The sequence below is a fragment of the Pyrgilauda ruficollis genome, unplaced genomic scaffold, assembly GCF_017590135.1.
Source record: "Pyrgilauda ruficollis isolate IOZ18807 unplaced genomic scaffold, ASM1759013v1 scaffold72, whole genome shotgun sequence".
Lineage (NCBI taxonomy): Eukaryota > Metazoa > Chordata > Aves > Passeriformes > Passeridae > Pyrgilauda > Pyrgilauda ruficollis.
In genome coordinates this window covers 431,711-459,076 of record NW_024529044.1, presented here as the reverse complement: position 1 = coordinate 459,076, position 27,366 = coordinate 431,711, and the positions used below count along the sequence as shown (strand labels likewise).

Sequence of the window (27,366 nt, the reverse complement as noted above, 5' to 3'; positions counted from 1 at the left end):
AACTTGCGACCCATCATCCATCTTGGGTGTAGCCCTGGCTGGGCTCTTGTACTGCCCAAGGTGTATCCTTTGAGGCCTTTCACTAAATCCCTACTTTATTGCTTTAACTCTGTCCAGCCTCTGTTCCAGGTCCCCCCTCCGGGCATCAGCAGCAGTGTGGGTAGGAACTGGCTGCTTTGGGAAAGGAAACACAGAACATTGGCAGTGGGGCTGGATAAACAAAGCGTGTCTGCTGCTGTGTGGCCTCTCACACACACCAACATCACAGGTTGGAGGGAGCTTAGCACAGCTCCCAGCTCCCACCCAGCTCACTCACTTTTCAATTATTAATATTCAGAAAGCCTTAGGAAGGTGAAATCTGTTTCAACATTAGCCAGTCTCACAAGTAACCCCTGACTTAATCCTCCAATTCAGACTCTCTACACCTCCAACTGAACAAATTCCCTCTCTTGAAGAGAAAAAATGGTATAGGTCGACACCATTCTCAAGACAAAAGGACACGGAAGGCCCAGGAATTTGACATTCACACAGTTGGATAATAAGGGGAAAAGTGATGGAGAGCCCTTGGAAACTGTCCTTTGCCTTGGGAAAAACTGATGTATTCCCCCAGCTGTGTCTGTGGACGCCCCGTTACCATTCCTGTGAGCACCAAACTCAGGGCACATTGGAGGATGGAGGAAAAATCAAACTGGCAAAAACCCCAATGCTTCAAACCCCTCTCAGCTTGGCTGAGTTCAAGACACCCAGGTAGGAGCTGGTTTGTCACGCTCAAAAGTGCATTTTTTTGAAGTAAGGCCAAATAATAACAGAAAGTCTTTCAACTGTCCTTTGAAAGACAAAAGCCTGGCTCTTTCTCTCTTCTCCAGAGCTGCAGAGACTCAAACCCCAGAATCACAATAAAAACCTTCAATCTGATGTAGTGAAATAAAGACCCAGGTTTAAGAGCAGGACAAACACACCTCTCCAAGAGCTGCCGTTGGGAGCTTGTTTATAAACCAAACCAAGGCTGTAGAAGTTTGGGCTTTTTAGGTTTTTCTCTGTGACAGCCAAATATGACAAAATCTTAAAATGTCACAGGAAAAGAGGATGAAGGACTTAAATTGTTTATCAGAGAAGCCTGAAAAGCAGATACAGTGCTGCTCAATTAACAGTCAGAGTCTCCAGCCAGCAGGGGAGAGGGAACAATGAATGGCAGCATTTAATGATGGCAACACCCAAGAAAAGCAAGCAAAAGGAGGAAAAATATGAAGCAAGAAGCAGTGATGTGACACCCTCATCCTTTCTGGGAGCCTCAGCACTCAGGAAAGCCAAGAGGCTGCATTAATCTTCCCACGGAGCCCCCACCTCCTCCTCTCTGCACTCAGAGCAGTGATGAAGACACTGATTTGCAAAAATGTGCCCCTTAAATCCCAGCCTGGCTGCTGGCAGCTTCACCAGCCACCCAAACCAGAGTGCTGGGGAATTTCAGCTGTTTTAACTCAGGAGAACAGGCTCATTCCATCCTCCTCACGTCCCTGGAGCATCAATATTAAACACAGCTCGCAGTTAATGGAGGTGGATTCAGACTCTACAACTAAAGTCTGTAGATCTCAATTTCCAAACTGCAAACAGATCATTTGGGCCTGGAGAAACACGAGGACGAGGGAATGGAAAGGAGGGGAGGGAGCTGTGAATAAGCACAGTCTGAGCCCTGGTGCCAGCTCAGGACTCAGGTGGGAGTTTTAGCTACGACAAGAACCAGGTACGTGAGTAACACACCAGCCCAGGTGGTACCTTTTTTGTCTTTTTCTTTCCTCCCATTGTTATTCCTCTTCCTTCCCTGTCAAGGTGCTGGTTCCTTCCCCTCCAGCTCCCAGCAGGAGCTTTCCAGCACTAATGAGGGCAAAAGGTAACAGAGCCCAACCAGAACCCCAGAGCTCCGTGGGGCTTCACCTCAGCATCTCCCGGAGGTGCCACAGCCACAGCCCAGACTTGGGGCTGTTTTCCCCTGGTTTTATCAGCCTTGCCCTGAACACCAGGCTGCCCTGCTGCCACCATCAGGTGCTGCTGACAGGTATTTGCTGCTGTTTGCATGGAGCCTGTGCTCTCTGTGCCATTACAGACAGCACACAGCATCTGGAGCAGCAGAGCTGTCCCAGCCCTGATGGGGATGGCAGCTGCTCTTCTGTGGGAGTGTGAGCTCCTGATCACCTCCTGCCTCACTGGAAAGCTCCTGTCCCGAGCAATAACCTGGTGGCCTGATCAGGAGATTCTCATTATTCTGCTCACACAGGCAAAGTCAGAAGTTTTGCTTGTGTGCTGCCAGATTTCTGCGAAACACTCACTGGTTTATCCAGCCTTGTCCCTGTTAACTTGTGACAGACAGGATGTCAGTTTTTAAGACATTTCACCTTTCAGTGTTGGAACTTCAGGACTGATAAAACACTGCACTGACAGATTTGCAGGAAATGGGAGGAGTTTCAATAGAAAGGAGTTCTGGCACACAAACCAGGAAAAGAAACCAGTCTGGGGGTAGCACCAAGTGGTTTTCCTGTGGACATTTCCCATGTTTAATGCTGAAATGGGAAGTGAGATGGTGCCACTCTGAAGCCAGGGTACCAATCATCCCCTGACATCCCAGAGAATGACCTCCCACATTACTGTCTGTTTGTTTCACAAGGGATTTACTTCTTTCAAAGGGAAAAGAAACCAGCCAGGCGTTACTGCCTAGCATGGATCAGCAGTGACCTCTCCAACAAAAGTCTGAGGGGAAAATCCCCTTAAGTGGATTCAGCTCCTACCCTCTGGAACATCAGGATGCACTGGCTGCAGAAATTCCCACAGTCCTCTGGATTTTAAATTAATGGCTCTGCCTTGGAAACTTCACCTAATGACAGGTTTTCCTTTAATTTTTAATGGGGCCAAGACACTGAGGAGAAACCCCAGGCAGAGACCTCTTTCCTGAGGAGCCAGGGCTGCAGCAGCTCCGTGGCTGTGCCAAAGGGCTTGGCTGTCACCTGAGCCACCAGAACTGGCTCCTCATCACCTCCCAAACTCAGCTCTGCTCACCCTGCCAGCTGCTGAGTCCAGGAAACTCAGCTCAGGACCAGGTCCTGTGAAGAGGAAGGAATGCAGAGTGCCAGAGGTGACAGAACAGGGGACTGAAGTTGCTGATGTTGCTCATCTCTCAGTGGCAATGGAAAGTTCTGGCACCCAGGCCAGGTTCCCATCACCACTGGCACTGCCCAGCCCAGCAGGCACTGCTGGAGCCCCACGGCTCTGCCAGCAGGGAGATAGATTTTTTCCCCTTAAGAAAACATGAGGATAAACCAATTTTCTCATCACAGCTATAAAATTCAAGCCTTCCTCTTTCACTCTCCTGCAGCCCCAGAGCTCAGTCTTTGTTGCAGAAGGACTCCACAAGGCTCAGACCACAGCTTGTGTGTGATCCCACGCCAAAACCCCAACCCTGGCCCAGCAGATACAAAGTGTATGAAAAATGTATGACAAATGTCTCTGCTGGCATTCAGAGCCACTGCTCTTCACAAGCTGTAACATCATCCATCCTCTTCTCATTCAGCAGAACAAATCCTGAAGTCACTCCCCTTTTATCCCTAAGATACCTTACTGAATGTGTTCCAAATTTATCCACAGAAGAAACTACTCCAACATTCAGTATTTTATACTGAAACTGCCTTTTACACCTCCTTGCAGAAGAAGGATGCTCCTACCCAGAATCCATAATGAGATATAAAAGCTTTATTTGGCTGGAGATTGGGTTTTTTTAAAACAGCTTCTGGGTGACAAAGAATCCCAAATGCAAGTGGCACACACAAGGCACTGCATGTGGTGAGTAAAAGAAATAAAACAGAGGCAATTCAGCTGCAGTGTTTGAGGCTCCAATGCTTCCTCTTGAACTGCTGCTCTGGGTGGTCTGTAAGGTCCCCTCCAAGCCAATTCCATGATTCCACAGCTGCAGGACATGGACAGCCCCTGGGACTGGAAGGTTTCCTGCCCTGTGGAACCTCAGAGCAGGGCTGGGTGGGATTTCCTGGAGGAAGCAGTCCCAGCCCAGTTATCCCAGTGCAGAACCCATCAGCTCCACATCCTGGGCTGTCAGCAAAGCCTCCCCAAGGTGGATCCCAAACTCTGAGATGCAGCTTTCCCTCATCCTCAGCAATGCTTCCTCCTAATCCAAATCCCAGGACCAGCCCAGGGTGCAGCTGCCTCTTGGAGCAGATCTGCATCCCAGTCTCCAAAAGCAGAGAAGACATTAAACCTGTGACTGTGCCATGCACACAGCCAGCCTACTCCACATGATTTAATTAAAAGGAATCAAAGCAAGCTAATTATTCCAAGAGAGGGGTTTTGGAACAATGCCCAAATTGGAAAAACTCCACTATAAGAAGCCTCACAAAGAAGTGACTAAAACCCAAGAGGAATGACACCATCAGCTTCCAGGGCAAGGGTGGGCAGGTTTCACACCAGCTCTCCTGGCTGTGTTACAAACCCATCCCTGCTCCTCAGGGGTCCATCCTGGATCAGCATCCCTGCTCTCCCATGGGAAGTTCAGCCACACTGAGGCAAAGGATAAAACCACCCCAGACAGAGATGCCTGAAGACCTGTTAAAGATGAACACTAAAAATCCTGGATTAAGTTTTCTCTTAAGTGAAGAGCATAAAATTGAATTAATTCATATTCCCCTTTATATAAGGCAGCTGCCAGTTCGATGCAACGTGTTCCTGAGAGTGTCTGGAACAAAGTGGGGCTCAGACACATAAAACAGGCACATATATGTCAAAAATTCACAGCCAGGATGAACATGTGGTGCACACAGCAAAGCAGCACCATTACATTTTACTTTTTAAATCTCCTGAACACATTGGAACGTCTAAGCAATGAACAGGAACATGGCAAAAAAAAAAGGAAAATCCAAGATAGAACCAGACAATTTGAGCAAGCTGAGAAGCCCAGAGCTGGTGCAGCCATCCCCAGCCAGTGTGGGTGACACAGTGAGACTCCCCAGTTCCCACACCCCTATCCCATCTCCAGGAAACAAAAAGTACAAACTGAGTTATCTCAAGTATTGAATTTCTGAGCATCACCTGTAGATGGTAAAACCCCTCTGAAAGCACCCGGGTACCAGGAAAGGGGAAAGCAGGAAAAATCACATCAGTTTCCAAAGGAATCGAGAGGAAATCCAGGCTGAGCTCTGTGCTGGGCACGTTGGTGGAATAATAATAAACAAACAGAACCATGAACAAACACTTTGGGGAAGAGCCCATTCTGCATCTCTAATGAGAAGCCAGACTTTTCAAATCAAACTCTTATCTTGTTGAGTTTCCTAAAGAAATCAAAGAGCACTGAGATGAGAGGAAGTATCTTTTTGATATAAAGCCATTTGGATTCCCAGAGGATATTTAACAAGATCTCAACACAGATTTGGAGGGAAGTCCATATATAAAGACTTGCTGATAAAACAGGCAGGTGGGGGAGAATCCCTAATTTTGTCCACGGAGGGAAGGCTCTGGGAAGCTCCAAGAGGATCTGTTTTGTAGACTGACTCATCCAGCACAGCCACAAACATCCCTGGCAGGGAGGGGCAGGAGCACTGCCTGCTGCAGGCAGGGCTGAGCCAGAGGCACTGCAGGGCTCAGGCCACGGGCAGGGCTCAGCAGAGCTCTGCAAGAGGATTTTCACTGCCACTTCTTCCGTACTCACCAATTTCCTCTTCCTAACTCCATTACTCTCCATTACTACAGGCTTCTCCCAGGGTTTGTCTCCATGTGCTGCCAGGCTGGCCCGCTTCCAGGCCTGCTGAGGGGGAAGCTGTTCTAGTGAAAAACTACAGCTTCACTCACAAACAAAAATACTTTGTTCTTTGGTTCATCCAAAACGGTGATTAATAACCCAGCCCCGCAACTCACCGTGATTTCACTTTAATTCTGACTAAAGCACAGCTCTTCTCTTGCATCAAAGGCAGATTTAGGATCCTGCACTTACACTGCCTTTGGAGACACATCAAAGGACAGACAATTTAGAGCTGCACACGAACACTTTTGGGTTTGCACAGTTCCACAATAAACATCCCAGCCCAGGACATAGCAATGCCAGGTAGGGTGCCAGGGTAGGATCCCAGGGCAGGATCCCAGCAGTGCCAGGCAGGATCCCAGCAGGATCCCAGTCCAGGATCCCAGCCCAGGACCCAGCAGGATCCCAGGGCAGGATCCCAGGGCAGGATCCCAGGGCAGCCTGCAGAGCCCATGGAGCAGACACCCCGAGCCTGTTGTGTGATAAGCTCAGAGATAACTCAGCCCTGTAAGAAGTGACTGCAGCTCATCCCCACTGCCCATCAATCACAAACCCAATCACCTCAAGCCCATACTGATATGGTCACAATAACTCTGGTTGGACACATCATGCAAATACAAATTATTCTGTACCATATCCAGACTCCAAGCTTCTTAATTTTATATTAAAAAGAAAAAAAAAAAAAAAAAACCACCTCCTTTAAGGTGTTTTAATTTTAGGCTGTGGGCACATAAAATTACCCTGATGCAAATTCATGAGGATTAGGCCAAGATAATAAAAACTGCATATTTAAGTACAAGGGAGTGTGCTGGAAATCCCAAATTGACGTTACAGGCAGCAGCTTAACCTGGTTAACACAGGCCAGGAGAAAACATTACTGATAAAATTATTAGTCATTGCTAACTTGAAAAATATTCATTACAGTGAAGACAAACTATAACTTCAAGATGCTTTAATTTAAATACTAAACTAAGCCAAAGGGAGACTCCTGTCAGTCTGAGGCATGTCCTCTGCAGATATCTGGGTGCATTTCAAACCCCTCTCATCTCCCCTGTGCTGATTCCCTCTGGAGCAGCCCGAGGCTGCTGGACCTGCTGATGCCAGGACAGGATGGTGGCAGGAGCCAGCTCTGAGTGTGGCACACCCCCTCTGTGCCTGGAGCCAGCAGTGGGGACTTTACCTTCCCTCTGCAGAGTCTCTGACCTTGCTTTCAAGTCCAATGTGAAATGAATTCCAAAGTACCTAATCCTCACTATGCAGGCTCGGGATCCAATAACACTTCCAAAAAAAATGCCTCGGAGCAGTTTGTTCATGAGAACTGATGTTGACAGGGAAGACAAAAATCAGGACAACCAACCTTGAGTTGCTGCTACAATACATCCACAAGACAGGTGTGTTCCTCAGCAGTTACAAGCTGCTTCACACTGCAGGTTTGTGCCAAAGTTCACAGAAATTCCACCCACCAGCCTCCTGTGTTTGGTACAAATCCTTCCCTCTCTGTCAAATAACCATTCTGAGAGGGCTGTGCAAATAATTGCTTGCTTTTAAATGAAGGGAATGGTAAAAGAACTCAAATCTGCTTCTCATATGCCAGGTCTGCACCCTCAGCCTGGTGACAGCTCGATGGGTCACATCACAGGGTGCCCTAACAGGATTTTAAGTACACCCCAGGTCACATCTTTCAAACCTGCTTAGTCAAACAACGTAACTCCTAAGCATCAGTGTCAGCTCCATTCCTTCTCTAGAACCTCAGTTTTATGAGCTCTTTAAAGGCTTTGCACCTTCTTGTTTGTTAAACAGAAACCTGGATCTTACTGGGAGCCCAGTTCAGGCTGCAGGAGTACAAACTGGTAAATTCTCAGACTGGCTGTCTTTATACCCTGGCCAGAGTGCATCATGCTCCAGGAGGAGCTGCAAGGTTGGAGCCCTGCAGGGCAAGAACTTCATCTTCTCAACACTAAATAATTGTTTAGTAATTTCAGTTCTCCTCTGATTGCAAAGTAATTGCTTAATGAAGCAATTTTCTGATTAAAAACACCTTAATGAGTCAGGAGAAGGAAAACCAATCATTCCAAGGTTTATGCTTTGTTAATCTCCACAGGAAAGGAGTTCAAACCAAAGCACCTCAGGATTTTCTCATTCTGCCTTAGAGAGGAGCAGGAATATAAATAAAAATGTGAATAGTTTCCTCTTTAATCTCTGAGTTTTGCACAGAACTGGAGGTGTCTGTTAGCAAGAAGCTCCTAATGCAGCACCTTTGCCTGTGCCAGTCTCCAGCCCTGCATCCCTGCCCAGGGGATCCAGGTGCATTTACTGGCACAGAGCACAGGGTGCTGCCAAGGGATCTGCAGGAGGCTCCTCCCTGTCCCCCATCCCAGGGATTCTGCACTCCCCACCCAACACAAAGACAAGGTGTTTTTAAATAGGTCAGCCAGAGCCGGGTGGTAATTACAGAAACACGTTAATCAGCTTTGCCAGGCAGAGCTGCTTTTCTCTCCAAGAGCCTTTTCCTGTCAGCTCTTTCTTTCCATCTCTGACAAGCTGACATCAATGGTCCCAGGAAAGCAACCTCAAAAGCCAATTCTGGCCCCATTTTGATGGCAGAGCACAAACCCAAACAGACATGAAGAATAAAACATGGGAAATGAAGTTACTGCCAGAAGTGTGGAGAGGAAGGCAAGGGCTTTGAGCAGGAGCTCAGAGTTACAGGAGTTCAGATGCTGGGTGATCTCCTTCCTTCCAGTACATCCTGCCCACAGAACTCCAGCCTTGCAGCAGGTGCAAGACCCACAGGATTTCAGGATTTTCCCACTAAAGTGACTTTGCAAGTTTGCTGGCTTAGCTCCAGAATGCCAGCCCCTGCTGCCTGCAGTGCATGGCCAGCTCAGCTCCCAGAACAGCTTAATGCCACTGCCTGGTCTCTGCAGCTTCTGAACACACTTCCCCACAGCACTCCATGCCTGCAACTATTTTTTTTCCTTTTTGTGACTCATTTTTCCAGGAGTATCTCTGAAAAATCGGTATTAAGTACACCACTGCTGCAATTTCACAATTTCCACTTTCAGTGGTGTGTTAAAGATTTATCAGTTTGGGTTTTTTTTCTCACTATCAAAAGCATTCAAACATGAGCTGTACCCAGAGCTGCAGCAGGGAGCTCCCCCCTTGCACAGTTCCCAAATCCTCAGTTATCCCTGCTCCAGGAGCCCTTCCAGGTACAGCTGCTCCCAGGTGAGGGTCTCCCCACCCTGCCAGGTGGGCTCCAGCTCTCCCCAGCCAGGCAGGGTTGGGATGCAGATCACCTGCAGAGCCACCAAGGAGAAAACTACAACCACTGACTCATTTCTCCTCATTTTCTCCACATTCCCAAGGCATTCAAGAGTGGGTTCATCACTTGAAATCTGTGCTTTCCTGGCCCAGTGCTTCCAGAGGAGTATTCAGTGAGGCAGCCCCTGGCTGACAGTGACACTCTGACCACGACAGATTTTCAGACAGAAGGAGAACAGCAATAATTGGGTTTCACAATTAGACTTGTTGACTCCACTTCTGTGGCAGACTTTTTGTTTTTCCCCCTGAAAAAACCCTGCTGGTTTATGCTGAAGACAGTTGATCTTTAACAAGACAGCAAAGGATTGATACAGCAGAATTTTGCAGAGCCTGAAATAGCTGCCAAATTCAAGAGGCTGTTGGGAAATGAAAACCAACAAACATAGTCCTCTAAGGAAAACCTGGTTTTGTTAAACAAGGTCACACTGTCTTTTTGGTTTTTTCCTTCCTATTCATTTTTTCTTACATGTTCCTACATCTGCAGATATCTCCTGCTGGAGACCAAGTACCAGCTTTTCCACATTCCCCTTTGGAATTCTACAGTATTTCTTCTGCAGGAGCAATTAGTATTTGCTGTTGTTTTAAAAGAAAAACCCTACAGAAATATGGGAAAAGTATGACTCACTGAGAGACCAATAATTAGGTCATGTGTTCAATTAGTTTTCATGCTTAAGTAGTTACTCTTTAGGAAATGCTCCCCCTTTGATGTGCAGCAGCAACTTCCCAATTAATTAGGCAGAAAAAAGCAATGAAGGAATGAAACCTCAGACACCGAATCAAAGCCCAGAGATCTCTAATGAGGGGAACAACAGCATCAACAACAGACAACATGCACTAAAAGGTAGAGGCTTTCAGTGATCCACTTCAAGTATCTTGGCTGTACTTCCTTTGAAATTAAGAGAAAACTGCTGGGAAGCAGACTAGAAGAGAGGGAGAAGCAGCCTGTTTGATCAGAAAATCACTGTTTCCTTGAAGGCCTGCCACAAAAGAGATAATTTATCCATATTGTGGGAGATGTGCCCTCAGAGACCATCCCTCACTGGTGCAGACAGGAGGCAGCACACAATGGGTGAGATTGGATCAGAGAGAAATGGGAAACCCCTTTCTTCACCACCTGCCCAAGGAACAGCAGCAGAACTGCCGTGTTCCAGCTGCAGGCATTTCCAAACACCAGGACTTGCTTTCAACCACCCTTCCCAAAGGCTTCTTAAAAGTTTATTTAATCTTGTCTTCTAGATTTCCCCAGTCCTTTCCCCCTGCAGGATCTTCATCCCCCTTCATGGCTCACAGATCTCCCTCACCCCAGGGATGCCCATTCAGGTATAATCCATTCAGCTCTAATGAAATCAGCTCCTTCCAGGAGAGAATTAACACAGCCCCAACGACTCTCTTAGCGAAAAAGGAGGAAATTGAGAGAAGAAAAAGGGAGGCAAAACTGTAGCACTTGAATTAAAAAATCAATACTGTAATTGACTTTGTTTTATGTAGGCAAGTGGGTGTAAGGGGAGGGTTCTTTGGGACGCGATGCTTCAGTCCCTTGGCCTCACTGGTGGTGGTTGGTGCAGAGAGGAGTGCTAACGGCAAATCACTGCTTTGGGGTCAACTTCACAGAGCTCCAAGCCCCTCACACTCCATTCAGCTGCTTCTCAGAGGATGTAAAAACCCCATATTCCACAAAAGAGGTGCCCTTCATCTGGAAGGTCTCTGTACAGAAGATCCCAGTGCAACAGCTCAGCTGGAGCCAGGCAGGAGCTGAGTGTGTGCTTCCTTCTCACCTCTTCTAGGAATGAACTGCAGATTTTGGCCTTGCTGGCAGGACTGGGAAAGCTCAGAGAATAAAGGACAGGAGTGCAAAAAGCAGCTTGTGCAGGAATGCCTCTGGGATCTGTATACCAGTGAAATCCCAACAGAAGCAGCAAAATGATTGAGGAAGGAGGAAAAAGTCCTGTGAGTGCTCTGGTCAGTTTGGAGTTAAAGGGAGAACCTTTGTTTGGTCTGGCCAAAAGCCAGACCTAACAAAGAGGAAAAAAAAATCTATAATTTCATGCAAATTTAATAAGCATATGGTCCAGACTACTTCATAGCAGGTCCTGAATTATGTAAAGTGTGCCTCATCCAAGCCCAGCCTTTGGCTGCACTGCACACCCACAGGATGGAGGCACAGGGCACTGGGCTGGGCTGGGCTGGGCAGGAGGTGGCCAGCAGGAGAACAGGGAACAAAGCCAGGCAGCAATTCCATCCCTGGCTCATCCCTCAGGCTCTGTACAGGGATCAGGGCACACGGGGTGCTTCTCACACGGCTCTGACAATTCCAGCCTGGAGGGTGCAGAGAACTCAGTGCCCCAGAGAGCAGAACACCTTCAGGCTGCCCAGCCAGCTCTGCAGGGCTGCAGCACAGGGCCCAGCTCCGCTGCCAGACTGGGGCTTGCAGAGCAGTAACTCCTGCTCATAAAAATCCCCACGAGCTCCTGCATCCCCATAAAGCATCCCACTGCAGCAGCACTGGCAGCTCACAGTCCATCAGCCCTGTTTGCAAAGACTCCTGACTCTTCACCTAAGGCTAGTCCCTGCCTTTGCAGTGGCACAACGTGCAGTGCTGCCAAGAAAACTGAATTTACACCCCAACAACAGGGAAATGTTTGCTGCTACCTGCCTGCACAGCAAAGCTGTGCTCTGGCTGGGCACCTGCCACAGGGCTGCACCTCACACAGGCAGGGTTCTGCAGGGGCACTGAAGGGGGACAGCACCAGATAAACCCCACTTCAACACGATTACCTAAATATTTTAAACACAGGGCTGCAACTCACACAGACAGGGGTACTGAATGGGGATCAGCAGCAGAGAAATCCAATTTTAACATGATCAATTCCTTATCTAAGTATTTTAAATACAGGGCTGCACCTCACACAGGCACGGTTCTGCAGGGGTACTGAATGGGGTCAGCAGCAGAGAAATCCCATTTCAACATGATCAATTCCTTACCTGAATATTTCAAATACAGAGCATGCCAGCAGCCTCTCACAGAAACTCCAATTATTTTATTCTGGGCAATTCTGTCTCGGCCAAGGCTCCCCTTTCCTGGTGCTCCACCAGCAAACCCCAGCTCCTGCAGCCATTCCCTCCATCCCCTCCCCAGTGCCCGCAGGGTCCTGAGCAGAGCAGCAGTCCCAGGGAAGGTTTCCCCTCTCTCAGGCATTACCTGGGCTCTTCACTTTCACTCCCTTCTGTCCTTCCATTCTTAAGCAGCCCTTTGATCCCTGTAATTGAGCCTCTTTCCAGATTACCCTCAGGTTTAACCCCTTCCCTGCCCAGTAAAACTTAAGCCCCAGACCCAAGGGGGTGTTAGTCTACAGCTGTCTCGGTTTTCGTTCCACTTTTTCACCAGCATCTCGATTTTATCTGCACTGAATTGCAAGAACTCTGTACTTGTTCAGAGAACTCTTTATCAAGAGAGATCGAACCCACAGCCCTGTCATCTCCTACCCTCTCCCCCAGTACAATTTTCATTTGAGAACTGCATGAAATGCCTGAATATTGCTTAACTGCAGGATTTTGCAGAGGAAACAACAGCTGAAGTGGTTTCTACTCCCGCAGCACACAAATTTATGTAGCTACACAACAATAAAGCAAAGTCTTAAATTTAATCAGAACAAATACTTCAAGCAATGGCAAGCTGATAAATTATTTAGAAAGGGGCTCAATAAGACCTGGAAGGAAATATCCATCAGCTGTGCTGCCTGGGAGCTTCCAGAAACAAGGAATTTTCATGCTTTACCCCTCGTGCAGTTTTCTTTCAGAAAAGCTGTTTGTACTGAGCAAAAAGGGGGATGTTTGAACAGAAGGACTGGCTGGCAGTGATGGCACAGGACTGGTCACACAGTGGTCACCACTACCACCACCCAGGGGTGCAATTAGCTCCCCTTGTGCATTCCCAACAAGGTGCTGAGGGCAGCAGCTCCAGCCCAGGAATATCAGCTATTTCAGAAGATTGTTATGATTTGTTCTTTTCTCCAGACTGCCTGGTTTTCCCCAAATTGCCTTCCTTCCATCAACTCCCCAACCATTCCAAGCCCCCAAGAAACAGACAAAACTGGATGTATTAGTATTTATATGAAAGCTCTAGGAAATTCAATAATGCTCCTATTGTTTTATTGCAGATGGCACACCAACTTCTCTTTATTACTGCAGAAAGCTCCAGAGCCCTGTGGAGTGCAATAAACCAGGACGTGTTTGGCTTTGCAATGTGGCAGGGGCTGTGCTTTCCTGCAGGAACCAGGGAACCAGCCCAGCTCTGGGACTGCCTCCACCAGGCCCACGCAGGGAACCTGCTGCTCCTGAGCTGGCCCTGCTCCCCCAGCACAGGGCTCTAGAGCCACAGAGCACAGAAAACAGGTTGTTTTCACCTTTGCTCCAAGATGCTTTTTCTTCTGTTTGATTCCAGGCACTTTTTGAATTTTCTGCTAAATTCTCGTGCTGTTGAGATTTAAAAATTGTCGATGTGCCATGAGGAAAAACGCAAAAGGGAAATTCTCTTGTCTTAACTGAACACTAATATCTGCCATAAAAGCTCCAAGACATAAATACCCTTGGAAAGCCTTGAGAAAAACGCCCCAGGCTGGGTGGAGGAGAGGCTCCAGCCCTGGAGCAGAGAGAGCCCAGGCTCCCAGGCAGGGGAGCCCCAGGAGCAGCCAACACTCACCCTGGGCTGCCAGTTCTCATACTGCTTCTGCAGGTTGGCCCCGATGGTCTCCAGAGCTTTCTGAGGCCCCATGGACAGAGGATCTGGGAACAGAACACACAGCAGCAGTTTCAGCCCACTGCACCACTCAGGGACGTTTTCATGCAGGTTCCTTTCATTATCAAACTCACTAACACCTTGTTCCTCCTGGAATTTACCTGGGGGCGGCACCCAGAAATTATCCCCAAATTCCTCAGTTCAACAAAAATCCAGCTCCATTACAGACTGTCACATGTGGAAGATTTCTCTCACTGAGGTGCTAAACACAATTTTGTTTTGAAAGACAGGAGAGGCACTGCATTTGTTTCTTTTAATAATGAAATAAGGTTTCTATTGTAAATAATGACAAGAACTCAAATTGGCTAAATATTTGATGACAAACATTTTCTGTTGATGAATGCAAAATCCTGCTTCATTTACTTCCTTTGCTTCCTGCTGCAGAGATTGTGTGCCATTTGTAATATTTAAGAAGTTAATTTTATTGCTAGATAATTACCACAATCCATACACAGCAATACAATTCCAGGCCATGTGCTTTATTCAAACACCATGGACATATAATTAAACAATTAACAAGTTTTCTTAAAAAAAAAAAAAAACCAAAAACCAACAAGCTAATGTTTTCCTATTTAAATATCAATTATTTTAAAAGCACTAAACCAAATCAGTGAAGGGGTTTTTTTCCCAGTTTTTTGCAAATATACTTTTGTTAGAAACAGAATGTAATAAAGCAGGATGAAAGCAGGATTTTGAGTTATTTATCTTTAATCAATAAAAGCACATGGAAGGTGCAGCAGGAGCTGCACGTGGCTCTGCTCAGTGGCCATTTGTCACCAGGGGTGACCAGCTGTGACCCCAGCTCAGGTGTGAACAGCAGCAACTGCACCCCAGAGAGTTCTCCAGAGCCTGCACATGTGGCACAGACATTTCTGCATCCCCCACTCCCTGCTCCTGAGACTGATGGCACAAAAAACATCAGATATTTCCCCAATCACCTTTTTCAGAAATTTCAAGTTGGCTGGAAGTGGAAGGAGCACTTGTGTACGTAAACAAACTGAAAATTTAATTACAAAACTGCATTCAAAATTCTCTTTGCTAATGATAGGCACTAATGACTTTATTTAAATGACTCTGCAATGCTCCTCTGCTCATGTATCAACGAGACACCAGGGCTGTTCTCTGCTCTCAGGCACCTGCTTCTGCCTGCTCAGGGCTTTCATCAGCATTTCCAGGTTAAAAATCTGAGGTGCTGTGATTCACAAAGCAGGTTAGGCAGGGTTAGGAAACCTGCTGGAAGTTTTTAAAGAGATTATGTTTGTGCAGCGCTCAGTTTGCCCCTGGGAGCTGAGGATTACACTGCCCAGTGTGGGACGTGCTGGAGGCTGAGCATTCCCAATTCTTAGAGAAAAACCAAACCTGAGAAAGCTTCTGTACACAAGATATCTCCTTCTAATATTACTTCTGAATTGTCTCATCTTGATAATTAGACTTTTTTCTCCAAAACCAAGGGAACTTTTAATTTCTTCACAAAAACCCTAGGAATTTAGTGCAATGCTGCATGAAAGCAGCAAACCCAGGTGTTGGAACTGCTGGCAAGACATCCTTGGGAATAATTCCAGGTCTTCTGAATGATTCCAATTAAAACAGCCCCAGAGCAGCCACCTCAAAACACAGCAAGGTGTTTTACAAAGCTCACTGCTCTGCTGGGTGAGGCAGGAAAGGGGGATTGAAAACTCTGCAGATCCCAGCACTCTGAAGGGGTCTCTGCTCAGAGATTTCCTTCAGGTATTTATAAATCTAAAACAATTACAAGAAAGCAAAGCAGCTCATTAACAGCTGTTTTTCTCCATGGTATCTCATTTCAGAACACAGCAGGAGAGATGACCCATGGCAGCAGTTGGAGCTGGACTCTTCATTAACCCAGAGAAAAATCAGATCTCACATTTCCTTCTGCTCAGCCCAGTTTCAAGCCCTGGGAATGCACAATTTTGGGATGAATTCTGCGCTGTGAGAGCCAGGGCAGCCTGGGGCTCTGGGGACTCACCAATCCAGCACTCCAGGCGGGCACAGGGAGTTGTTTTCACCACATCTGGGGGGTCCACTCCAACGTTGAGGCACAAAACTAAGGCAACACTTACAGTCTTCATCTGCAAAGACAACAGCACAGCCTTAGAGCAGCAACAGCAACGCCCTGGCCTCCAAACTTCACCTCTCAGAACTTCTGCAGGGCTTTAACCAACCTCTCCTACCTGCTCTTGCACGTGGACTATTTTAAGCAAGGCCTGACTGATGAAATTGTTCATATTTTTTATTAGAACAGTACTCAGACTCCATGTTACTATTTTTGTTATTATTTCCAGAGCCCATTCTTCTCTTTCTGAGCATGGAAATGGATACCAGTGAACTTCAGCTACTCATCTTAAATTAGCCATTGTCCAACTGAAACACATTATTAAAACATGAGGCAATGCTATTCAGGGCCCCTGACCAATATTATAATGCAGTGTGTGATCTCTAATATTGAAACTAAAAGAATTACAATGGAAAAACCCCAAGTGACAAACAAAACCATGAGAAAATTAAACAAACAAACACACACCAAACCAAAGATATTTAGTACATTTTTTTATTTTGTTTTCTTCACGTGTTGGGTTTTCTTGGAGAGCCCTGTAAGGAGGAATCCTGGCTCCAGCTGCTGCTCCACATGGGATTATCCCACCCAGGCACCACAAATGTACCCAACCCAAACCCAAACTCACCAGGGACCCAAACCCTCCATTAAACCAATGACAAACCACACTGGCCAGCTAAAAATACAGCCTGAAAATTATCCCTTCACATCTTTATGGGTTTTTTCTTGGACTCCTTCATGCCACCACCTAAACCAGAGGGGGGAAACAGAAGCAGCGACGAGGCTCTCAGTGATTCCAGGCATTCAGGGCTTGCCTGCAGCAAGGCCACCCACATCCCCACCTTCCCAGGGTGCTCCGTGCAATCCACAACAACAGGGAAAAAAAAAATCCCAAATTTCACACTTAGAGAAAACCCTAGAGCCACATAAATGTGTAATTTATCCAGAAACTGGAGCAGCCAGACACCATTCACAGGCTCTACACCAGGAAAGAAATCCTGCAGCATTTCCTCACTCCCATGGTCATGATGGGAACGTGGAATAAAAAATCAGCAAGAACTGTGGTTTGTGGCTTCATCCCAAACCCTGCTCTGGCCACCAAACTCTGCAATCCTGTAGGAGCTCCTCAGGCCAGGAATCACCCAGGACTAAGCAGCACTCTGCAGCACAGAAATGGAAACAGGAGCCTGGGCAGGAATTCCCTGATCAGGATTTGCCCATGGATGGGGTGGAAGCCCAGAGCTGCAGTTCAGCACTCAGGACACGTGCCTTAGAGCACTTTGTCACTGTTAGGGACATCCCAGAAAAAGCAGAGCCACTGGCAGAACCAGGGGCAGCTGCAAGGTGCAGCCCAGTCCTGCAGACCCTGGATGCTCCGAGCAGCTCAGAGTGTCATGGAGCACCCAAAACCATCACCCAAAAGCACCAGAGCACTGCACAACCCCTGCCCTGGCCTCAGGAACTCCTCCCCAGACAGCCCAGGCACTGCCAGCTCCCCAGGGAAGGCAGGGAGCTGCAGGGGTGGCAGGGCATGAACGCTGCCAGAACCATCCCACGCTGCCACACACACAGAACAGCCCAGGGAAACACAGAAAACTACACACAAAATGACTTATTAGACATGGAAACACATAAATCATTCTTGCAAGAGAAAGTATCCTGCCAAGCAATCTTCTCCATCTCATTTATTTATTGTTTCCCATTTGCAGTCTAATACTGACTTATTTTTCAGTATTTTGCTGGTAACATCTGATTGGTGGCCTATGCTGAACAGGCTGATATTTATTTTTCATTCCCAGGTTCAGGCTTTTAAATAAGTGTTTCTCCTGGAAAACTGACAGCAAAGCCATGAGAGGAACAGGAATTGATCCCAGAGACAAATGGGGTGATTTCCCCTCTGCACCTCCCCTGAAGGATGGAAAGCTTGCACTCCACACCGTTTGCTCTGCTAGCAGGAGCACACCCTGAGAGCCACAGCTCATCCCTCGCCCTCTGGCCACTCCTCACAGGGAGGATTTTTATTCAATATCCCATCCAGCCCTGCCCTCTGGCAGTGGGAGCCATTCCCTGTGTCCTGGCACTCCATCCCCTGTCAATTCTCTCTCTCCACGTTTCTTGTCAGCTCCTTCAGGCCCTGCGAGGCCACACTGAGCTCAGCCCAAAGCTTCTCCTGCCCAGGTGAGCAATGCCAGCTGTGCCAGCCTTTCCTGCCAGCAGAGCTGCTCCATGCCTGGGATCATCCTGGAGCCTCCTCTGGGCCCTGCAGCAGCTCCAGCTCTGCCTCAGCTGGGGCAGCTCTGCAGGTGGGTCTGACCTGAGGGGCAGAGGGGACAATCCCTGTCCCTGCTGCCCACGCCGGGCTCAGCCCAGGCTCAGGGGGGTTCGGGGGGACAAATCAGGTGACTGATCAAAAAAAATCCCCTGAGCCCAAAAAACCCAATAATGCTTTTCCCATTTCTAAACTCGTTTGGAACACACCAGAAACTTCACTGCATATTTAAAAGTTCCTAATACAAGCAGCACGAGGACATTCTCATCTGTCATTAGGACAGTGGAAATTTTCTTTCTCCCGTTTCAGGAGTATATCCATCAGAATACATTTCCATGGATTTTTGTTAGAATTAAAAAATGAAGCAGGAGAACATTTGGCAAGTTTGTAAGAAAACCAATATCCAAAATGCTTTGTCAGCAAAGGCTCAAGATCAAACCACAGCAGCTCTTAGTGTGGGCTCTGCACTTTGGAGTGTCATTTGTATGTTAAAAAATGGGCTACAACTCCCCAGCTTGTACTGCATCCGATTTCAAGTGATTTAATAACGCTGGGTCAGAACCTGCAATCCTTAAATGGCAAAATGCACTCGGTCAAAATGCTCTTCCTGAGAAGTGATGGCAGAGAATTCATCCCAAAGCCATCAGAAACGGGACTCAGGGAGCAGAGGGAGTTCTGAGTCTGCTCAGGGAGAAGCTGCTTATTAAAGCATTTGACACTAAAATTTACATCTTATGCTAAAGACCTTCTAAAATATTCCTAATTCACCTCTTATTTCATTTAGAGGCAAACACTTCTGCAGGTGAGTACAGTGCAATATCTGCAGGTATTTTCAGCTAGGAAAAAAACATTATGTTGTGGGTTTGATTGAAAATGTGAAGTTTCATCATCCCAGGGAGCCCACCTGATGCTACTGGAGCATCCCTGGGAGTGACTCCAGGTCAGGCTGAAACCAAGACACCCATTCATTTCAGCCTGAGTGAGACCAGGTTTGGAACTCAGAGCCACAGAACTGCTTTATATTCTAGTTCAAGTAATACCAAGAACAAGCCAGTGCATTTATGAGAAATTCTGCATTTTGTGGTACATCTCAGACTGGACATTTTAGACCCCATTAATATTTGATTTTTGCACTGCAATTTGCAAGCTGAAAACTTTCTGCTTAAACATTACCCAGATGAACACTCAAGTGTTAGAAACCTGCCTGGGTTTATGCCAGAGAGTTCAAATTGCTTCTGGGAGTTAATACAAACACAAGATTAAGTCAGCATTAAACATGAAATATATGCAGCTACATTATTTGACAGAGTTGAGGATGAACTTATCAGCATTAAACACAGATCCTGGGACAAATTTCCAAATTCCAAATCCTCGTGTGAGTCTCATTTGAAAACCCTGCCTGGCCAGGAGGCTCAGTTTCCTCCTTGTGCAGGAAATTCATTCCCTCCTTGAAGCCTTTTTTTCACATTTTTCTCTACCCACATTTACAGATTTAACACAAATCTCTTCCCCAGCAGGTGTTCCTCAGGTAACTCCTGACTGTGGGCTCCTTTGGAGACCTGCCATGAGATGTTCCATCAAGGAGGTCTCCAGAGAGAGCAGAAACATTTACAGGAGGAAACATTGTTCTCCCTAGAGCTCAACAACAGCAGAGGCTCCTGTTTGCTCTTTGCCAATCTTCCCTTTGTTTGGGCTCCCAGCTGAGAGGTGACAAGTGGTGACATCTGTCCTGCATCATCCCCGGGGGCTCTGGCACCATCTTCCACTGAGGAACAGTGGAAATCAGCCCGAAATCAAAAAAGGCTGAAGGCTCTGAAATCAGCCTGCAGTCAGAAAAGGCTGAAGGTATTGAACAGGCAAGCCAAGCCTTGCCCTTGCACTCCATCACAGCTGCACACAGAACCATGCCAGGCTTCTGAAGGAATTGTTCCCTCCATATCCCACCTGGACGCAACTTTCCCCCACCCAGGGGAACAGAGCCCCTTCAGCTCCTGCACCACTTGCAAGGTAAAGCATCTTAGAAGAAGAGCTTTCAGTTTCAATGAAAATTTTTTTAATGTAAAGTTTAAGATAAATAAATTGTTACGGAAAAAAATCTCCATGTGCTCCTCCACAGCAAGAGAAGCAGCAGAATGCAAAGAACTCCTTCGAGTTAGCATTAATAATTCAACAGCTCTGCAGGTTGTCTCCAGCCATCTGCAGCCCAGAGCTGGTTCCTGGTGTGCCAGCCTGCTCCAGATTCCTCGATCAACTCCTCCTGAGGGCTTGGTTTCCTTCTCTCACCTCGGAATTCAGCACTACCACTCTGAATTTTCTTCAGGGGTTTATTGTGCCCAGCAAAGGCAGCTCCTACCCACAGCTCGAGCTCCTCACAAAGAGGAACAAAGCCCACTCTGAGCTGCTGCCCTCAGAGTGCCCTGAAGCCCTTCCCGAGCTCCTGGCTGAGTTCCTGCTGTCACTCACTGCCCAGGTATCCACAGGCACTCGCCAGTGCCCTGCTCTGGGAACAGCTTACAGCTCCTCTGTGTGACAGCAGTGACATCCAGGGGCACGCTGTGGCCCAGGGCCCTGAGAGATCCAAGGGGTTACCCACTGTGTTCCAGGTTAGAAATCCAGACTGGAGCAGGCTGATCCTGGCTGCCACAGCACAGCAGCCAAACACTGCTTTCCAACCACTCTGGGATGCTTAGAGCCAAGGTGGGCTTTCCTTCCCTGTCAATCACTTCTTAAAAATAATGAAAATAATAGAAAGCAAACATTTTGCTTCTATGACCTTTGCTTTCTTTATACAACCTGCAAAGAACCGACATGAGGCATGTCCCAGATGTCACTCCCCATTTTTCTGTGACAGGGGTTTCCTCCTCATCTCTGCTTTCCATTCCTGCAGCCTTCTCCATGGCATTCCCACTCCTGTCTAGCACTGCCTTTAAGAGGTGCCCATGTTCCCAGGCACGACTGACACTGCTCCAGATCTTCCCTGCAAATGTTCCTTCCAACCATTCCTGGGCAGCCCCTCAGATCTCCAGGAGTCACTGCCTCGGGATGCACTGGAGCTTTGATCAGGAGCAATCCCTGAGCCACAGCCAAGGGCTCCACCTGCAAATGCCTCCCTGCACCAGGAGCAGCCCATCAGTTCACCTGCTCTGTGCCCTCCTGCCCGTGGCACAGTGAGCTTTGAGGGTCAGGCTGGGCTGAAGGCACAGGGCACACAACGCTGGCCCTGCCCAGCCAGGCTCAGCCCCTCCATCCCTCTGAGCCCCCAGCTCCTTCCTGCAGCCTGTGCCAGGGACAGGAGGGCACAGAGCTGCCTGTGCCAGGGACAGGAGGGCACAGAGCTGGCTGTGCCACGGGCAGGAGAGCATAGAGCTGCCTGTGCCACGGGCAGGAGAGGGCACAAACCTCACTGTGCCAGGGGCAGGAGGGCACAAAGCTGGCTGTGCCAGGGACAGGAGAGGGCACAAACCTCACTGTGCCACAGGCAGGAGGGCACAGAGTTGGCTGTACCACGGGCAGGAGGGCACAGAGTCGGCTGTGCCACGGGCAGGAGGGCACAAAGCTGGCTGTGCATGGACAGGAGGCACAGAGCTGGCTGTGCAGGGACAGGAGAGGGGACAAACCTCACTGTACATGGACAGGAGAGGGCACAAACCTCACTGTGCCACGGGCAGGAGGGCACAGAGCTGGCTGTGCCAGGGACAGGAGAGGGCACAAACCTCACTGTGCCAGGGGCAGGAGGGCACAGAGTTGGCTGTACCACGGGCAGGAGGGCACAGAGTCGGCTGTGCCACGGGCAGGAGGGCACAAAGCTGGCTGTGCATGGACAGGAGGCACAGAGCTGGCTGTGCCAGGGACAGGAGAGGGGACAAACCTCACTGTACATGGACAGGAGAGGGCACAAACCTCACTGTGCCACGGGCAGGAGGGCACAGAGCTGGCTGTGCCATGGGCAGCAGGGCACAAAGCTGGCTGTGCAGGGACAGGAGAGGGCACAGAGCTGGCTGCAGCCTGAGCTCCTGCTGCAGGCTCTGCCACGCTGCAGGAAACCCAGAACGCCAGCACAGGCCTCCATCCACACATCCAGAGTGATGGCCTGACCCACCCGGGCTGCTCCCACTGCGCCTGCTCTGCTCTCTGCACAGCACTGCACTAATTACACTAATTACCTCCGCTCCATCCCTGCCCAACAAGAGCTGGAGGTCACCCTGTCCCAGTTCAGCAAGGATGGGTCAATAAATGCAAACACAGAGATAAAAACACTGCTGGCAGAGCCTGTGGGACAAGGAGATCAGAAGGAACCCTCAGCCCCTGCCACCCTTCACAGCCCACACCACGGCCTGGCACTGAAGGATGCCATTAACACTCATTAGCTAATAACCCACTGAAAGGGGCCAGAGAAGAGCAGAGGAACAAGACAAACACCAAATGGACCAATGGGTTTATCAGATCTGGCAGTGCCAGCAGAGCTCCAGCCCCAGAGGGATCAGTAACCCCCTGGACAGGCCAGGAGAGAAGGTCAGCACAGCACTGAGCCACTGAGCAGCAGCTCTGAGGCCAAGCACAGCCCAGCTCCCCAGAAAGCCACCAGGACACTTCCCTGGTGACCTGTGCAGGCAGGTAAACTCTGCTCATCTGAATTGACCACATTTGTATGCAGTCCTGCTTAAATCTGCATTTCCAGAGAAACCTAATTGTGGATTCCTCTTCTCATAAAAACAGGATTTAATTCTCACTCAGCAAGTTATGAAGCAGCAGGAAAAAAAATGTTGAGGTGAAACTATTACAATCAGCTTTGTTGCTCTCTGCTTATCTTAGAAATCAATATAAATACAGCAAATCTTAATTTAAATATTCTGAATTTAATAGCAACTTGTCAGTAAAACCTGGTGTACTTGGAGTCTTTTTCTTTAAATCAAGTTACATGCTTTGGTTGTTACTGAGGCTGGGAGATTTAATTCAATACACAAAGCATAATTCCAACCCTCTTGTGTTAAAAATATTCTTTAAATAAATAATAGATCAAAGCAGTGTCACTTTGATGGCATATGCAGTCCATGGAAGGGGGAGAGGAAAGATTAAATGTTTTCAGAGCAGCCCTCATGGAGGAAGGGGCGGGGGACACCAGTGAATTCTCACTTATTTTCTCTACATTTACCACTCATTACTCTGCTGATTTGATTCTCCCCTTATCAGAGCTCTGCCTTCTAAAGAACCTTCAACTTCACATAAACTCTGGGGTTTTTAGAGCAACAAAGCAAGACCAAAAGAAGAGTCATTCCACTCCCAGATCTGTGAATCACTTCCTCTAACTGTAGTAGAGCTTGGCTCACTCCCCATGACTCCTCGATGAATAAGGCAAAATCTGCCACTGCTTGGGGCTTCCATGATTCACAGGGGAAAATGGGAATTCACAGGGGAAAATGCCACAGCTTGACCTGCCCTGGGACTGCAGAGCCTTGTCTGGGCTCACCCCTGAGCACCTCTTCATTCAGAGACAGCCTGGGGTGTTTGATGCCAGGGAATGGTCCCAGCCTGGGCTGTGAGGAGTTCACTGACCAGACTGAAGGTACTGGAATGTCTCCCACACTCAGCTCACAGCCAGAGGCACATCCCCTGCAGCCCTCAGGGAACCTCCTGCAGCAGCAGCAGCAGCAGCCCAGAGAGAGGAGCACACCTCTGGTCCATCAGCCCTGCCTTGTGGGAAAGGGAGCCAAGAGACAAAAGCAGCAGCAGGAAACTGGGGATGGGCACAGAGGCTCCCCCTGGGCCTGCAGGGAAGGAAGGGGCTGAGCCACGGGCTGGGCTGGGGGGACAGGGGGGCCACCAGGGGCTGTGGCACTGACAGGGCTGCAGGCCACTGGGGACAGTGCTGGAAGGCGAGGGAAGAGGAAGAGAAGAAACTTCCTGAAGACAGGAAGAATTACTGGAAGTAATTAATTTGTGATGCCAGAGAGCAAAACAAAGCAGTTCAGGAACAAAAAGGGGGAAAATCAAGAGCCCAGTTTCACCCTGATGGCACAGGCTGCCCTCACACCACCACTGCCTCACAGGAAAACCCCACAAACACCAAGCTCCTGGGGTTATCTGCAGGTGCTCCATTCCCTGGACAAACCTGTCCCACCCAGCTGGACCATGGGAAAGCAGCAGCATGAGTGAGCTGCCCTCCACCTCCTGCTCACGGACACGAGGTCAAACCAGATCAGATTTTGTGAACTGTTTTGCAGGATTAGCCAAACTCGAGCTCACAGGGTGGAAATATTTACCAGACATCACCCCTGCAGCATTCCAAACCCCATCCTCATCCCCTTCCCTCTCCAGCTGAAGTTCTGTGTTTGTTACCTCACATTAAGCACTCAGGAGACAGCCAGTGACAGCTGAAAAGGGGAATAAAATACAAGATGTGACAAACAGCTGCTGAGATTCAAAAGTAATGAGGTTGAGCATTCTCAAATCAGCTGCTCTTCCTCTCTCAGGTGTCTTTACGTGCTTTTGGTACCTTCCTATGCACCTGTTCTTAAACAAAAAGTAATTAAACACAACAGAAAGTTTGTCCAAAGGATCCGTGATCCAGCTGTCCAGACACAAACAGCACCTGAGCTGCACCACTGGCTCTGGTATGAAGTCACTTGGCTACAGCTGACAGGGAAAAAAGGACTAAACTGAAAATTTGAGATTTGTTTCTATTTTCTCCTTTTACAAGAGTGAGATTCAGCATCTTGGAGAGTGACCCAGGGCCCACTGAGCTCATTCCCAGAGAGCAGCAGCAGCCACAGCCACGACCTTCATGGCACAGAGAGTCCCAGGGGAGGGAACTGCAGCATCCAGGCAGCAGGAGCTGGGCTGGGATGGCCACTGATGGTAGCAAGCACTGAAACATTTCACACAGGCACAGAACCCCTGAGCACCCCCTGATCTGTGCTGCTGCTGCACAACCTATTGATCAGCACAAGCAGGGCAAAGTCATTCCTGAATTAGAAACAGGCAACTCTGCAGATCAGGGATGGAGGAACAGGAAGCATCCCAGGAAGGCAGAGGCACCTAAAATAGACCAGCAAGCTCATCACACCTCCACAGTCTACTGGAGAGAGTCTCCTGTGTGCCAGAACCCTTTGGAGCAGAGCAGCCAGCGTGGTGTCTGTGCTGCCTTCAAATCACACCCAAGGCACTCAGCTCAAGCCAGCAATGAGCTGCCAAGTGCCACCTTCAGTACTTGGTTCAGAACTTCTGAGAAATGCAACCACCCCTCTGGGAACACTGAGGTTCAGGGACAAAGGAATCACAGCTTGTAGTTTCGATGAGTTATTACATCCTTTACAAGAGGACCATAAACGTAACAGAAATCTGGTCCCCAGAAAAACCCATAAACACCGACAAACACAAAGTTATGGGTACAAGAATGGAGAGCCAGCAAGGCTGGAACCCTAAGCGGGCTCCAAGAGCAGAACAAGTGCAGATGATGTCCAGGACATTTCCTAGGTGCTTGCTTTGCTCTTTACTGAGACATTGAAGGTGTCCCACAGAGGCAGCAGAGGGTCCTAGAGTCCCAGCTGGGACATGTCTGTGTCACTCCCAGCGCTGTCAGTGACACACAACACGTCCCCAGAGACCCCAGGGGCTCCTGCTGTAACACACCCAGAGTTCCACCTGAAAAGCATGTGCTGCCTCCAAAACCCCACAACCTGTCTGTACCCCTCACTGTACACTGCACACAGCATGCTGCTGGCACAGCAAACCCACCCAGCTCCAGTGCAGCTGCAATTCCTGCACCTGACCTGGGGCTGCCCATGCACCTGCTGCTCTCCTGCCCTCGGGCACTCCCCTGCCCTGCCCAGAACACACCAAGCTGCATTTAAAGAGCCTAAATGATGGAGCTGCTCCAAGAGCCCAGCGCCATGAGCATCACATCAGTGCCTCTGAGCCAGCTGCAGGTTTGCTGCCCTAATCCCACACCACCGGGACACAAACCACGGGATCCACAGCCAGCCTTTCACCTGGCAGCAGCTCAGCACCCTCTGAGCTCCGACTGCTTTTCCACCTGTCCCCCGACTGCTCCTGCTGCAAACCCCACGGTGCCCTGGAGCATTACCCGGTCCTTCATCCTCCAGCTCTGAGCCAAAGACTTGGAGCCCTCGATCTTCTCGCAGTGCCTTTTCTTCATGAAGGCCAGGGGCAAGTTCCAGTCCGTCAGGTCGGACTCATCCTCCTCCCCGAGCCCCAGGAGAGGCGACTGCAGCATCTCAGACTCCATGGGCGGGGAAGCGCGGGGCACCAGGTGGGCAGCGATGTCCAGCCCGGCACCCAGCGGGGCCGGGGGTCCCTCCGGCCGGAGGGGCAGGACGGGGCAAGGGCAGCGGGGGCGGCGCTCCCCGGTAAGCGGGTAAGGACGGACCCGGGGCACGCAGCGCCTTCACCTGGCGCAGGCAGCGGCCCCGGCCGGGCTCGGCGGCGCGGCCCGGGGAGCACCGAGGGACCGGGCCCGGGGCCTCCCTCGCTCCTCTACCCCCGCGGGCCCCGCGCTCCCTGCGGCGGGCACGGCGCCCGGCCCATCGCGGCTCCCTCGCACAGCGGCGGGCCGAGGGCGGCTCGGCGAGCAGCGCTCCGGGGGCGGGCGGCGGCGGACGGGACGCGCGTCCCGGGGCGCCGGCGAGCGCGGCTGGGCTCAGCACCGCGGCACGGGGGCGGCCATCTTGCCCGGCCCACAATGCCCCGCGGTACGGGCCGCCGCGCGGGACACGCCGCGCCGCGCGCTCCGCCGCGGTGACGGCGCGTTGCCATGGGGACGGCGCTGGAATCCCAGAATCCCAAAATCCCACAGGTTGGAAAAGCCCTCCCAGCCCAAGGAGCTGTGCCCCATCCCCACCTTGTCCGCAGCCCAGAGCTCTGAGCGCCACATCCAGGAATTCCTTGAACACTCCAGGGATGGAGGCTCCAACCCTCCCCGGGCAGCCCCTGCCTAGGCCTGACCCCCTTTCCATGGGGAAATTCCTCCTGGTGTCCCTGTCCTGTGGCACCGCTGTCCCTGTCCCCCTGCGCCTGCAGAGCTGATGGTATTTGGGATTCACCTCAAATTCAGGTGAAATCGACCCCTGGTGCGGAGCCGCTGGCTCGGAGCGGTG

The 27,366-nt window shown here is 49.5% G+C and overlaps 1 protein-coding gene across 2 annotated transcripts in view; it reads right to left on the bottom strand.

The window, feature by feature from the left end:
• The window catches only part of RPTOR (regulatory associated protein of MTOR complex 1), a 98,833-nt gene extending 71,896 nt beyond the window's left edge, over positions 1-26,937 (bottom strand). For both annotated transcript variants that reach the window (XM_041485668.1, XM_041485669.1), the window contains exons 1-3: positions 26,337-26,937; positions 15,898-16,000; positions 13,815-13,897 (exon numbers count right to left, since the gene is read on the bottom strand). In XM_041485668.1, the coding sequence (XP_041341602.1) occupies positions 13,815-13,897; positions 15,898-16,000; positions 26,337-26,498 (348 nt within the window). In that variant the 5' untranslated portion in view covers positions 26,499-26,937. The remainder of the gene's footprint in view (positions 1-13,814; positions 13,898-15,897; positions 16,001-26,336) is intronic.
• Between the last annotated feature and the right edge of the window lie 429 nt (positions 26,938-27,366).